The 15,987-nt window shown below is 40.1% G+C and overlaps 1 protein-coding gene and 2 long non-coding RNA genes across 3 annotated transcripts in view; all 3 read right to left on the bottom strand.

Moving 5' to 3' along the window:
- The window catches only part of LOC116037655 (major histocompatibility complex class I-related gene protein-like), a 103,017-nt gene extending 92,175 nt beyond the window's left edge, over positions 1–10,842 (bottom strand). The window contains exons 1-2 of the mRNA XM_035993043.1: positions 10,761–10,842; positions 10,286–10,555 (exon numbers count right to left, since the gene is read on the bottom strand). Of these exons, the coding sequence (XP_035848936.1) occupies positions 10,286–10,555; positions 10,761–10,809 (319 nt within the window). The 5' untranslated portion in view covers positions 10,810–10,842. The remainder of the gene's footprint in view (positions 1–10,285; positions 10,556–10,760) is intronic.
- Positions 5,416–5,614, bottom strand: LOC116037658. The gene is made up of 2 exons (XR_004101913.1): positions 5,536–5,614; positions 5,416–5,496 (listed from the first exon to the last, which is right to left on the bottom strand). It is a non-coding gene; the product is annotated as an uncharacterized LOC116037658 (long non-coding RNA).
- Positions 5,720–6,818, bottom strand: LOC118493411. The gene is made up of 2 exons (XR_004895362.1): positions 6,733–6,818; positions 5,720–5,989 (listed from the first exon to the last, which is right to left on the bottom strand). It is a non-coding gene; the product is annotated as an uncharacterized LOC118493411 (long non-coding RNA).
- Positions 10,843–15,987: the final 5,145 nt, after the last annotated feature.

The raw sequence follows: 15,987 nt of genomic DNA, 5'->3' as shown, positions 1-15,987 counted from the left end.
GTTCTTTCGGGTAATGACTTTAAAGTTTTACAGAGAATATGTTTACGACATTTACTCTAACTGGGACGTTTTGGGAATAATAGGAGATTGTTGTCGAAATACACACGGCGATACACTGGTAGGACCAAATGAGGTTTAACCATGTATCCAGCTAATTTAAATAGCTCACGTTACTGTATTGTGTGAACAGTTAACTTCATTTAATGAGGTATGCTGTGTTTTCTTTTCTGGGGTGCAAGTGGTTCACCAAAGCAAGTTACTTCCGAACCACCGTCGCTGCGTTCAGAACTTAGTGCCGCCCAAGACAATTGTGATTGGTTTAAAGAAATGCAAACAACCCAGAGCAATTTCTTCTCCTATCCAGGAATGTATGTGTGGTGTAGCCAGACTGTTACTCTACAGCGCTGTGGAGATAGATCTGTCAATGCCAGACTAAAGTCAAAGCTCTTTCAACACAATATACACACTAACTACCACAGTACTATGGGGCACATTAACACAAGGGTAGACAATGACATCTGGTGGCTTTAATTGGGCAAGGCAGGTGAGAGCCAATGACACAACACTTAATTAGCAACACTCAATTACCTACAAATGTCATTTGACATGTTTAGCCACCCTATAATGGTGGACAATAGCATAACTCGTACTACAATGCACAATGTCAAGTTAAATATCAATGCACATGAACAAAGACAGCGTGGAATCCAATAGTAATATAGCACAACAGTTAGCATATAAACACATGGTACGCTAGTCTCCTCAGGAGGTTAGAACAGAAGTGGACCGTTTCATCTGCATAGAAGCCAAAGAAGAAACAACTTGAAGAATGTTGGACGCACAACACATTTGGTTTGTTCCTTGCCACTCACCAACTGCTGAGCCTCAGATTTGTTCTTTCTCCTGTATTAGCATCATAGCCCAACAAGAATATATGGCATTACAGGGCAAAAAATAAAAAACTAGGATAGTTTCTCTTGAAGCCACGTTTCATTTTATTACCTCGTCCATGTTTGAAGTTGTTAGAAGGCATCTTTTACAGAGCTATTGGCGAGATGTTTTCATCCTATTTCCAGTGTTCATGCTAAGCTAAGCTAACCTTGTCTGGGAGCTAACTCTGCTCAGAGTTGAAACTGATATTGATCTTCTCATTCAACTCCTCTGTGAGAATACTGAATGTTCAATTTAAAAGTTACTGCAACTATAGTGACAGATGACTCAAGGTAAACTCAAAATTGGGGACTTTATTGAAAAGCAAAACATCAGCACCAAAATAAAGCATTACATTAGATCTTGATCGGGCTCCGTGACAAACCCGGCCACCAGGCGCTCGCTGACCAGCCCTCCATCTGGGCCTGGCTCCAGACGGGGGCCCCAGGCTTCCTCCGGGCAGGGTAACTACCTCTTCCTCGTTGAATTATAGGGTTTTTGAACCAGTCTTTGTCTGGCCCCTCACCTGAGACCACTTTGCCATGGGAGACCCTACCAGGAGCACCAAGCTCCAGACAACACCAACCTCTCCACCACGATAACGTGATGGTTCCAGGAGATCTTGACATTAATTCATGCTTATCGATACACAGGAAAACGTGCTAAAAGTTAGATGAGAATATCTACGAGGCCTTCATTAGGTCCTGCCGTTGACTGTGTCGTAGTGAGCCCTCTGACAGGTGACATCATTCTCTAACCCTGTCTGAAGGTATCTTTCAGCTGCCTTTAAATCCATCGCTCACACAAGCAAAGAGCCATTCTCTGCTGCTTATCTAACTTGTATCCACTCAGGCAAAACTACAGTGGCTGGATAATAATATATACATCCAATAATACATCATCAGAGGTGATTTTCAGTGTTTACAGAAACCTGTTTTCATCAAGTTATTCTACAGCCGTGAAGTATTGTTAAAAAAATTTAAAAAAAATTAAAAATTAAAAACACAGGAAACACATTGTATCAGTATAAAATAAATTATAAAAGACTATAAATATTTAGAAATTTAGAAAGAAATGTATGCATGTAAAAATAAAACTATTACATTTAACATTTACAATCTCAAAACATACATTCTAACTACAACGTTCCTTTTGTTGCAGAAAGTCTCTTTCTTACACCAAATTATCTTACACCAAAGGTAGTCTACTCACAATGAAGAAACAACATCCGCGGTCACAGTAAGCTGGCCGCAGGTAACTCCACTCAGCATGCGGCTCCAACCAGCACTGAGCCAACAGGTGCCGCATATTACCCAATTACTGACAATACACACACACACAAACACATACACACACACACACACACACACACACACGCACACACGCACACAACATGCACACACATGCACACACACACACACAAAGATGCAATGCTCTGAGAATGCTGGTGTGAAAACACTGACATCTTGCTTCTCTACAGCAAAGTTTGGTTCAGTTTTTAGGTTGATGCTGCCCTCTAGGGGGAAGTTATTGAGACACACACCTGGTTGTGTGTAATGGGCTATAGGCCTATATATTTTGTGTTTTTACAAAATGTAATCGACTTTAAACATTGCTTAAATATATATAGGCTAATCTTTGACAAGGACAGTAACCCAAGTGGACTATTTAAAAGATAAAAAATCTACAATTTCAACAATTTGGGAAAAGGAAAAGATACATAAATAAATATTTAAAGTTAATAAAATAAAATGAAGAGAAACATAAACAATATATAATAAATATAATAAAGCTAATATACTACTAATAATAATAGGTTAAAAACGTTTACTTTTTACATTGTAATCCATACCATAGCAGTTAGTAAACCTTTTTACTTGGCCCCTAAAAGGGTCATCCACTCAATAAGTGGCCTGCAGTGAGAAAATACAGTCAAACAAGCCCAAATGGCTGATTTTAACTTAGTATCTGTGTTTATTAAGCAGAATAAAAACAGTATTTACAATTTCAAAGATTTGACTTTCTTGTCGCTCAAAAGAAAGCGAAAAAACATTATCACTGTGAATATAAATAATACACATATATAAATAACAAAGTATTCAACATCATTTGGTGGGGTTTCTTACATAAAAATAAATTATTGCATAATAAGATCTTCCCGATCGAGTATCTCGTGTCATGTTTCTTGTGTCACATTTCACAGTCTGTGATCTGACTCTGGCAAACCGTATTCATCCCGTACTGCACTACAAAGAGTTTTATACTTTGAAATCAATAGTGATACAATATGCTGTATCACAAATATCTGATATAAATATGGTAACTAATGAGAGATATCGACACATTGGCACATGGCAGAGACAAGGATGTGAAGGGTGGTGTTAAATCAGAGAAATGTAATCATTGTTCTGAGGAGGACGGAGGAAAAGACAAAGAGAGGCAAAGTGTTTCAGTCACTCAGAATGTTTCAAGAAAGAAAATACAAAAATACACAAAGTTGTGGTTTAATTCAGTCACTAATTTCAGTTGTTACCTTGTCCTTTTGACTGATGTTTCAGGAGTCACTTCTGTGTCTTTAAAATATCACGGTGTGGCACTATACACACCAATGTTTTCATTAAGTTCTTTCTTAGTTTATGGTCTGTCCACCAAATTTCATAGAAATCTGCTACACCATTTATGAAAAAGTCTGCTAGGTAAACAAACAAAAACACACTGTGAATATTTAACAACTTTTATCAGAGGCCTTTGGTTCCAAGGTCCAGACCTCAGTGACCTCAATGGTGGGTAAACGTCGGCGCCTTCTCAGAGGTAACAAAAAGATTTGATCACTTCTGATCTTGTTCTCACCCCAGTTGGTCCTGATCTCTGCTTTGTCCAGTTTGGTGATGATGTCGTCCTCCACACCAGAGAGCTGAAACACACAGTCGTACCTCCTCCAGTCTTCAGCTGGGACTGATGAAAGGTCCAGGTCAACACTCATCTGGAAGGATCCATCGTGGTTGGGGAGGATCTCTCCGAGGTCCACGTCCTCATGAAGCTCCTCTCCATCTTTCCACCTTTCTACTTTATCCTTTAGTTATATACAAACAACTTAATTCTTCACTTATTTATATATGTATACATACACATACATATCTTGTGTTGTGAGGTGAGGTGTGAAATGAGGAAGTAAGTTCTTTTTCAGGAATACCTTCATGAGGTGTGCCCTGTGAGTGAGAGTTATTGCAAACTGGCCGCATCATGTTCATTGTTGAAGACACATTTGAATTGAATAATCCTTAAAATAGGAATAGGGCTTTGATAAACTCTTTTACTGCTTAAGGAATTGACAACCAGTTATCCAACAGAATGATCTACTAAAACCTGTGTGTCTGACAGTGAACCACTCCATCAGGCTTTCTTCACTGCTTCTTCTGGAGTCCCAAACTAGTTACAGGAAACAGCTGGAACCACACTAATGAATTGATTATCATTTTGACTGAAAAGTTAAGATTTTAGACCAATCATACTGCATACAATATGAAAGCAAATATTGAATAAAATGAACACTAAATCCAGGTTCCTTTGTATTTCTTACTGTCTCTTTACAGCTAAGATTAAAAGAGGATCCAGAACTCTAATAAAGTTCCTGTCACATCAATATTTGAAACTATTTTGCATCATAAATATGCATTAACAAAACTTGTTTTACCGAACATTAAGATATGAAGTGATAGGACCCGTCAGAAAGTCACAGGATACCTTAAAATGGTCAGGTGTAAATTCATAAATCATATTTAAATGTTTGTGGATACAGTGATGATCTGATAAGCGTTGCTGAGGTAACAACATCTGGAGAGGACTTAACTCTGACCAAAAGAGATTTTAGACATGTTCTGGTTCTGTGGAAACGGTTTCATCTGAGTCTCTGTTACCTGTTCCTGCCTGCTTCCACTAAAGCTCTTTGTTTGGGCTTGTCTGCTGCTAAAGTCTAAAACACATTGTATCATGTAACACAACATGTAGCTTGCTTCTTTTACGAGTTGACTTTCATTTAGTTCTTGCCCCTGTAATAAATAAGTCTACTGTCAGACTCTAACAGCCTCTGTGCTGCTTCCTTTCCCCTACAGAGACCTGGGTTGTAACAAAGGTTTAGTGGACTGAAAGATCAGACAGGGAGTCCAGAAAACAGCTTCTGACTTCTGACTTTAGTTTGACTAATAAAGTTTAAAATCTTATAAATCTGAGTCAGAAGTTTTCACACTTACTTACTCTGACAACAGAAAAAACTGAAATTGATGCATTTTAAATGTAAAAATAAATTTATTTGACAATAACGATTCTGAAATAAAATACAAAATATGAGAATATCAAACACATCTGACATGCTGAGTGTTGGCTGAGATTCTTAAAGAGCAAAACCATACTTTAAAAGAAATATATAATCAGAATATTTACACAACATTTTTCTTTTAATTAAGCTAAATAATCAGGATGTTGGTGTCAAGTTGTCAAACACCAGAGAGGACATTTTATTTACCTCTACTTCATTGGGATGGTTCCATACATGTTACAGTAGTTTATCTATAAGACACGAACCATATGCATATCTAGATAGAGTACAAATAGAGTTATATAGTTATATAGTGAGTATATGAACTGAATGTTTGAGTATATAAACCTATAATACAGAACGGATATTCTTATTCTTATTATCACACACATAAACATATCCTCCATAAAGATTTTCAATTCCACATAGAGACAAACTCAACATTTTGTCAACTCCTAATAAAGAAATTTAAAACATTTTTCTTTTTTGCTTTGTGCTTCATGACTATTTCATGTTATATTTATACTCAAGATTTCTAAAGTAAGTTTTTTAGGATATTTAATATAAAGGTTTGTTGTAGAAGCTTATCATTTCAGATGTTGTTTAACTGGAGATGTGATTAGTTCACGTCACAGCATTTACTGCTTACCGTCCCATTTGAAGTAACTCACTGTGTGTAGGATGTGTTTGTAAATCAGAAGTTCATGAACGTTGACATAGAGTGCGTAGAGATGTTGTGAGGAGCTGTAAGGAAAAACCCACTGTTACTGAGCTGCCTTTAATAAACAGAGGATGATGCAGCCTGTCCAGAGGCTGGTCGTTCAGATTAACTCTGCACATCCACCAAAAGGTGTTCAGTATTTCCAGCCTCTGAAACAGGTTTAGCATCTGATGTTTTATCCAGAACCAAGAGACATGCTCCATCTGTCAGAATCAATGACCTGACTCAACAACTTGAATGTGACATTTGCAACCAGCAGCCTCCAACCCCAAGAGCTTTTTATATATGCTTCTATACATATGTTTTTGTCTTTGTGAAGCACTTTGATGCAAACTGGTTTGCTTTTAAAGTGCTATATAAATGAAATTAAATTTAACTTAAACTTCCCCTTTCAGTTTTTATTTAATTGTATTGGTCATTTATATTTAGCCAATTCTCTCTATTTGAGGAAAGGTTAATGACGTTATTTCGATCTTCCACCGAATCCACAATCCATGCAAGAAAATTCAATCTGCTATTGCTGTCACACAAATATCTAATTATTTCTAGTACTACATGTTATTTAGTACTCCCATCTACAGTAATTCCAGGTCATGTCAAACAGTCATTGTTTTTGGTCTCTCTGTTAGCAGAGAAATCCCTGAGTGAGAAAATAATTTACTAATTTATAATCTCCATGTCTTTACTCAAGTCTGTTTTGCAGTAACACATCCTGGTAACAGCATGTCAGACCAGATACAATAGAATAAAAACAAGTTCTACTCACATTGTGGAGGGAGTTTGGCTGAAACAAGAAGAGACGACAAATCATTTCAGTTGTCACAGTTGGAAATTAAAGCTATAGTGCGTAGTTTCTGTCCCCCCCCATGAGGAATTCTAAGTAATGACAACAACACTGTCGGCGCATCTACGTGATACAAGCCTTCCGTGATCGCTTTTCCTGTTCTGTTAGCTCAGAGCTCCACAGCCTAAGTCCACAGGTACAAATTAGTTTTGCACCAAATGTATCGTCAAGAGTGTTGTGAAAGTCGAGGTGCGCAGATTCGCCACTTTGTGATGCGAGAGAGCACATATGTGAAGTTGCAGTGACAGAGTCGAGAGGTTGTAATCACTGAGTTGTGGTTGTGATGGAAAATGAACCAGAGTAAAAAAAAAAGTATACGAGTAAATGTTGCATTATAAGTTTGCAGCTGTCATTGTGTTCATGTAAATATCAATCTACACATTTGTGAATATTTTTTCTGTAACTTCACATTCAGAATACAGGTGTGTGAACATTTTCTACAAGTGCAAATTTCAACTTACAAGTTCAGATTTTTTTTACAAGCTCTCATGTTTTTTTTCTTTGTATGACTTCAAATTCAGATCACATGTGTGTGAATATTTTTTACAAGTGCAAATTTTATTTTTACAAGTGCAAATTACATTTTTACAAGTGCAAATATTAACATACAAGTTCATATTTTTTGTTCTGCAAGTTCTCACATTGTATTCTACAAGCTCTCCCTTTTTGCACCATATTTACCTTTTGCATGGGCGTAAATCTGATCTAACAGTAGGGGGCGACAATAAACATAAAATTTTGGAAGAGCAATTTTTGAAGGGGACACAAATAATACAGTCAATTATACTCGTAGAGGACATGTGTACACAGAGGAAAGCCTTAATACTATCATTAGTGTAGCATGGAGACTGTACCATTGTCCTTCTTTTCAGTGTTTCTCTTGATTCAATGAAAAAGCTGACTAAATTGACCAAAATATTCTTTAAAACCATGTATTTATTTTGAAGTTGTTTAAAATCAAGCCACAAAAATACCTTAAAACATAATGACTTATTTTCAAAAGTGTCCCCATATAAAAGAAATATAATGCTTTTGTACACTTGTTAAATTAGCTGATCATAATGTAAATTAGTGAGCCACTGGTAAAGCTCATCTGATAACCCTGACAGCCACACACCTCCAAAAATATGAACTAAGCTCAACACACTTACCCGAGACTCTACACCTGACTGTCCCTGGTCTCCCTGTTCCTCAGTTCTTTGTCTCCTTTGCCTGTGACATAGTGACGTTAGTATTTCCATAAGCACCCATTCTTATAAAGACGTTACCAAATTGTCTTGATATGAGGACTTAATGTACTTACTTGGCAATGCACAAGTAGCTAGGCTACTTGTGCATTGGTTTGATTACATTTTAATCACATACAAATTTTCATGATACAGCTCTGATAACCACCGCCATCTTGGTCAGACTTTTTTTGTAACTTCCGCCTCCAAACACAAACACGCGGACCTGATTGGTTCTCAAGTGGTCCTCATTTGAATAAAGTTAAACTTTCGTCAACTTTCTTTTGCTTGTCTCTGCGATTCGCTCTCATTTCGCCCAATCAGGGCGAATTTCATCTCCATTCAACCTCAATGAGAGGTGTGTGGAAACCTACCGTTAGACGTTAGCGACGCTTTCAGCTAATTTTACCAGCATGTTGATGTTTGGCAGGTTATAATCTCAGTTCTGCATGTTAGCATTCTAATATTTCCTCATTAGTGCTAAACCTAAAGTACAGCTGAGGCTGAGAGAATGTCATTAGTTTTGCAGGTATTTGGTCATAAATCAAATAGCTGGATAAACAGAAGGATTTGACCTGATGATGGCGTTAGCTGAAAAGTCAGAGGTTCAAAGTTTTTACAATTGATTCTCTGGGGACCATGAATATATGTACAGTATTTTACAGCCATCCAGTCAGTCTGTAACAAGCTGAAGGACAAACAGACCAACTGACAGACCACCTGTCAATGCAGTTAAACTTACTTACCGTATGCTAACTGTGCACTGGCTATCATTGGCTATTGATAGAAAGTAATGTCAGAGCACTCTAACTTGTCAGTCTCTACTGATTGAGGAGGGCTAGATCAAATCTTACCACCACAGAAAACAGCCAAAAAGAAGGTGATGTCAGACTGATTGGAGTGATAATAAAATGACAGTTCAGTCTGAGCAGACTGTATGAACATTGTTGTGTTCATGAAACTACATCAGGAAATGTGATTCTACCTTTTCTCAGCAGAGAGCTCTTGCCGTAGTCCAAATACATCTTCAGCCATTCAGGATAAATCTGAGTGAGATGAATCTCATGGTATTTTATTCTAGATTTGTCAGCATCCCATCTCTGTTTGGTGATGACAGCTTGTGGTTTCGGAGCGATCCATCATAACCATACTGCAAAAAACCACTGACCTCTCCAGTCTCATCGTCCCACTCACAGCCAGCCATACTCTGGAATAATAATAATACATTTTATGTATAGAGTGTTTTTGACAGTACATAAAGACACTTTACATTAATTAAAATGATCATATAAAGCAACACATCAAAAAAATAAAACATAACATTACTCCCACAATAGGGAGTTCTGCTGATTTGATTGGCGTGGTGTTTGAAGGAGAGGTTGCTATGGGTGATGGAACCCCATTTCTATTTCACAGCTTAAATAGTAACTAGTCTGTAAATTCCCAGATGACTGCTGATGGCAATGAAACAAGTGTGCATTCTGTACACATCCAACTGTTACATATATTACACATATATTATATATATATATATATATATATATATATATATATATATATATATATATATATATATACACACACACACACACACACACCAAAGTTACACCAGTGTGGATCACTCCATAGTTTAGGGTTCCAGATGTGGAACATGAACTGAACCATCCCTGCTTGGTGTCCAGCTGAGGACCTGATCTCTCTCCTCCTTGTGTTCTGTTATCATAGAACTGGTGCTATCTAACATCTGCAGCCTTGGATGCAGTCCCAGGTTCAATTGACCAACAATTACTAATAACTTATAGTTATAGTATTATTTTCTACTTCGTGGATTACCATCTCGGAAAGGCAGTTGCATTTGTCTGATTTTGTGCAATGAAAGTTTACTTTGTTAACAGATTCTGTACAGGATGAAAAAAAGCCTAGACAGGCTTCCAATTTTCCAACATGTAATATCAAAATCTTAGTTATTTCACTTTTTAAGCGTTATGCAGCAACACAAAGCTTCAGATGGCAAATGAAACATTTGTATTCCTGAAATAAAACCTGAACAGACAGATGATAAGACCTCAATCCAATTATCTAACAGGTCAATGAAGGACATGTCTTGTATTTCCTCTTCCTGTGTATGTTATTGTGAAGATATTTTGACTATTGATGTTTAGAATTTCATTATCTCAGGGTGGGAATGAGTTTAGGTCACTTTACAGTTTAGCAGTAAAAGTTAAATGTAACATGTATAAATACTGTACCTCCACTTTGGTTGAAGCGTTGCTTGAAGTGATCCATTTGGGCTTTATAGAAGTTTGGCTCAATCTCAGAACATCTTTGAGTGTAAAACTCCAACTGCTGAGGATTGTTTTCGAAAAATGTTTTCCCCCAGTCCTGTTTGGGTTCTACTATCTTTTTGTTGCTGTCGCAGTAACCAATCAGGAGTTCATCCACCACTGCAGCAGCCACAATCTCTGGGAAGTTTGGGACTCCAGAAGATGCAGTGATGAAAAACTTCAGTGAGTGTTTTACTGCAGGACAAACAAGTTTTATACATTCAGTATAAATAGATGCATATCATTATTTTATCATAAACATGATGGCAGTATGATTCAGCATGATAGTCTGGAGGTGAAGTAAAAGTGAAACTAAACTCCAGCTGTGTTCCAGAGCTACACAGAAACTAAACACAGAGCTGAGTTCAAAGTAAAGTAAAGAATTAAAATGTGATCTTACCTGGAGATGAGACGTGACAGAAGAGAAGCAACAACAGGAACTTTTTCATCTTGTTTTGATAAAGACGTGTCTGAGGGCCGAGCTGGTTCAGCTGTTCTGTATTCCGTGTTTTTTCTTCGAGGAGGGAGGGTCTCTGCTCCAAGTGTTGGGCAGGTGTTAAACTGGTGTTTCAGGACATTTTTCATTCAGTTTGACAGCTCTATAGGTTTTGCAGTTAAACTTTGTCATCGCCACATTACTGGGATAAGAAGAGAGGAGAATAACACTAGAAAGACATAATCATAAGTCTGAGAAATTTTGTACCCGATACCAGATAATAATGAAGGAAATAATAGGCCAATTTAATAAGTAGACACAGTGACACTGGGCCTAAACTACACCAATAAGGTACATTAATATGACGTGTCAGCAAAAACATTTTGCATGTAGGCTTTTTGAACAATGCATTCAGTATTTTAATTAAATAGGCTAAATGTATTTGATTATAATATATTGCACCATAGAGACACATTCTATATTTTATACAGCACTTCTGAACAAAAGAAGGCTATTTAGTTAGATTAGAGAGAGGTGTGGTAGAGCTTTGGATTCAGTCCTGAAGGGCTGCTCTAAGTCTGGACAGTCACCAGATGGCACTGTGCTGCTGCGTTTGAAGCCCCAAAGCTGTTCTGCTATTCTGCTTTTTCTGTTCCGATGCAGAATAAAAAAGACTGTAGGCTAGAAGCTCTCTTTGCTGAAGATAAAGTTCAATCAGTAACCACTAATTAGCTCTACATGTGTATCTCAACACAGACATATTAGTTCTACTTGCTACATGTTTGAATGGGACGAGGAAAATACAGCCTTCACAATCTATTCTCTTTGTGACCTTTATTTCAACAGGCCTGACTTTTACACACCATTCATATTAATAATGTTTGACACATTTGTATCAGTTTTGACTTGTAGGCCTACTGTTGTGAAAAACAAAAAATAAACTATTTACAAAGAGAATGTTGGGGTTATGGACATTTCGATTGCCCGTTTATATATTTCTGTTGCTGTTTGCTGTCTTGTATATTTATTCTGTATATTTCTGTTCCGTTGTGTGAATTTATCCTGTTTTATTTATTCTGTTCTCTGTGTATATTTCGGTTTCCTGTTTTATTTTGATAGTCTGGTTTTCTGTCTTGTCTTGTCTTGTCCAGTTTTACTTCCTGTGTTTTCCCTCCTTTGTTGATTACCCTGTCTCTCCTAATGTGTTTCACCTGCTGTGTCACCTGCCCCTCGTTACCTCATTACCCAGTGTATTTAGTCCTTGTATTTCCCTTGTCTCTTGTCAGATCGTTTTGTGTCTTTACCTTGTCAGTTTGTGTCTGTTCGTGTCCTGGTCCTGTCAGTTGTGTGTTTTTTTTCAGCGTGTTTTAGCCTGGTGCCTTTTCTTTGGATCCCTTTGTTCTTTGGATTCCTTTTTGTCTTGGTTTTTGTATAGTTTGATGCCTGTTGAAGCCTCAGGACTCCCTTGGTTATTTTTGTATTTTTGCCCCCAGGCTCTCCAGTGTCCCAGCACTGCCCAGTGTCCCCGAGCTTTCTAGTGTCCCCAAGCTTTCTAGTGTCCCCAGGTTCTCCAGTGTCCCCGAGCTGCCCAGTGTCCCAGCACTGCCCAGCGTCCCCGAGCTTTCTAGTGTCCCCAGGCTTTCTAGTGTCCACAAGCGTTCTAGTATCCCCGAGCGTTCTAGTGTCCCCAAGCTTTCTAGTGTCCTCAAGCTTTCTAGTGTGCCCCCCCAGAGTTCCGGCTGACTAGCAGCCCCCCAGAATCCAGGCTGGCTAGCAGCCCCTCCAAACCCTGGCTGGCTAGCAGCCCCTCTGATCCCCGGCTGGTTAGCAGCCTCCCAGATCCCAGGCTGGCTAGCAGCCTCCCAGATCCGCGGCAAGCTAGCAGCCTCCCTGGACCCCGGCTGGCTAGCAGCCTCCCAGATCCCCGGCTGGCTAGCAGCCTCCCAGATCCGCGGCTGGCTAGCAGCCTCCCTGGACCCCGGCTGGCTAGCAGCCTCCCAGATCCCCGGCTGGCTAGTAGCCTCCCAGAATCTCGGATGGCTAGCAGCCTCCCAGATCCCCGGCTGGCTAGCAGCTCCCCTGAGTCTCCAGTGCCCCTGAGACCACTCCTGAGGCCTCCCCAGTGACTTTGTCAGTCTCCAGCGCCCCTGAGACCTCCCCTGTGAACCTGCCAGTCTCGGACGCCCCTGAGACCTCCCCTGTGACCCTGCCGGTCTCTGACGCCCCTTAGACCGCCCCTGAGACCTCCCCTGTGACCTCCCCTGTGACCTACTCCTGCCCCTCGTGCCCTGTCGGCACAGTGCCCTTTCCCCAGTTCCCATTAACTCTCTGCCTTCCCCGGACTTTCTCCACTCTCCTTGGGTTATTTTTGGTTTCCTGGATGCTTTTTGTTTTTTGAACTTTTTTGATTATTCCCCCTTCGGTCCCTCTTCGCCCTCCAGGACGTCTGGAATCCGCCCCTTGAGGAGGGGGTTCTGTTGCGGTTATGGACATTTCGCTTGCCCGTTAATATATTTCTGTTGCTGTCTTGTATATTTATTCTGTATATTTCTGTTCCGTTGTGTGAATTTATCCTGTTTTATGTATTCTGATCTGTGTATATTTCGGTTTCCGGTTTTATTTTGATAGTCTAGTTTTCTGTCTTGTCTTGTCCAGATTTACTTCCTGTGTTTTCCCGCCTTTGTTGATTACCCTGTCTCTCCTAATGTTCCCACGGGACTTAGCGATACTACAGCTAGCTGTCTAAAACACTATTTTACTGTACAGGACCCAAACATAATTGGTCCGTTTCCATGTAGCATAGTCACTAATATGGTCATAACCACTACAGTGCTCAATTACCTATTTTTGAGGGTGAAATAAAAAATTTCGTGGCGAAGGCTTGAACGGTCTTCTGGAAGACATCCACCAGACCAGCGGGCGCTCGTTGTATTGTCGGCCGCGTGAAGCCAGGAGGGCGGGGAGGAAGCAGAGGCAGGGACGCCGGCCGGGCATGCTAGTCCGGCTAAGGAAACCACAACGATCGACACGGACAAGACTCCTACTCACCAACGCCAGATGGATTGCACACTAAATGGATATTTATGTTACAAATACACACGGGACTGCAGCGTGATGATTATTACTGGAGCCTGGCTGAACACTCACTCATCCCAGACGGCAGCTAGCAGCTAACAGGGAATGTGAATTTCAACAATGGCTAAGTTGCTAAACACATCTTTTTGTCATGTAAGGGCCCTGTTCATGTTGCACAGACATTTTAATAGCATTTTGAGTCTGTTAAGAGGCACAAAGGCACTCTTTAGCTTATGCCCCCATAACTGCCGTTTTAGCCAACGGGAGCTCTGGGCATTAGCTACAGCATCTCCATGTTGCTAGCACCAATTCAGCTCGTGGTTTTTGCTATAGACAGTACTCAAAAAAGTATAGCGATCAAGATTAACGGAAAAATTGTCTGGAGTTGTCCTGTAATGGGATATTTGCAATGGAAATGTACCACAGACCTTGCAGCTCACACTTCTCAATATTTACTGATGTTTGCCTCCTACCGTTACGTTTTGGTTTTTACTTTTGCGTGCTCCTTTGGTTTTTTACAATAGACAAACTTCTTAACCCACCTGACAAAGTTTCTATAACCTTCACAGTGGACAAATGCAACTCTTTTCTCTCACTTTTTCAATCCAAAATCAACACCATTCATAGGCGCCGATAGCGTGCAATTAAACATTGCAGTTGGTGCTAAGTGGAGCGTCTGTCATAGTGTGATTGGTTATGTTAGTGTCATTGATTCTTAATTTCCCACGAAGCACCCACGGAGGAAAACATAAATCGGCGCCTATGACGCCATTTGCAACAACTTGACAACCTCCCCTGCTCCTTCAATCACCACACTCGCCTCCACTCTCTCAGTCACTCTCTCATTTCTCTCTGCTGTCTCCTGTGGTCAGGGGTGTTAAGAAGTTTGTTTATTGTAGAGAATTGTTAAAGGTAGTCTGTATATGCATGGAGGTGAACTGTTGACCGCTACGTTTGCAACGGCGACATACCGCAGACGTCGCTGCTCACGCCTCTCGAACGTCGATTTACCGACATTTGCCTTCCCGCCGCCCGGCTTCGGGTTCCGCTTTCACGCGCTCCCCAGGGCGTCGGGGGCGACTGGCCCCGTCATAACTGCTTGCAGTTCTAGTTTTTTATTGTAAGTATATGTCAGCTGTATGATAAAACAATATGTCAAGTGTTATGTGTGAAGCATTTGAACTCAAGGCAAATATCCCTCTGGGGACAATAAAGTATCGCCTGCAAAGTGGTCTCCATGATATGTAAAAACGAAAATGTTGTAAGACTATAGCAAACACTCTCAACCTGGAGAGTAACATATGTCAGTCTGAAGAGGATACATTACTCCTGCTTTGAAATATTGACCTCTGAACCTTGAACCCAGTACATGTTTGAAGGCTTGTCATTTAGCATTAGAAGGTGCTCCACACATAGGACCAGCTGTTCTAGAAAGCTCTGGACCTCAGCTGTCATGTAGATATGGTCACCAAAGTTTAAGCACTGTCAAATATGGTAATAAGCTATTTTCACCTATTTAACGATTCGATTTCTAAAATCTGATGACACCAGTGTGTTCCCCATCCCAAAATTCTCCAGGGTATATCCAAAATTCTACATTGCCAACTTCAACTTATGAGAAATATATCAATATATTTTAAAACTATAACTCCCACTAGAGCGCCCCAGAACCTGTTACAAAGCTAGTGTAGGCCTACTTGTAGTTCTTCCAGGGTGGGTGGGGGGACTTGTTTGACTCCTGTGTTTCTGCTATCTGCCGTAGGCCTAAATGGGCTTCATTCCATTTCAGATTGCCGCCGCCCGCCGGCCGACCGAGCAAACAGTAGGCTACATGAGACAAATACACAGTCCCGGCGTTATGGGCGGGCTTTAGGGGGCCGGGCCCGCCCCCAGAGTCTGCTGTGCCCGCCCTGGACGGACGAGCCCTTTTTTAACTGACAAGCTTGATTGGTTTGTCAAAACTGATGCGGTTCAAATGGAAATTGACATGCAGCCTGCCTGCATGTCAGGAAGCTATCGGGAATTTGTATGAGAGAATAGGTAGCTTAATGTAAACTAAAGAGATAATTTAGGCTATGGATATACGGCGTTTCCTTAATGTTAATCAACGAGCTCC

The sequence above is a fragment of the Sander lucioperca genome, chromosome 16, assembly GCF_008315115.2.
Source record: "Sander lucioperca isolate FBNREF2018 chromosome 16, SLUC_FBN_1.2, whole genome shotgun sequence".
Taxonomy (NCBI): Eukaryota; Metazoa; Chordata; class Actinopteri; order Perciformes; family Percidae; genus Sander; species Sander lucioperca.
This window is presented reverse-complemented; position numbering and strand designations above follow the sequence as displayed.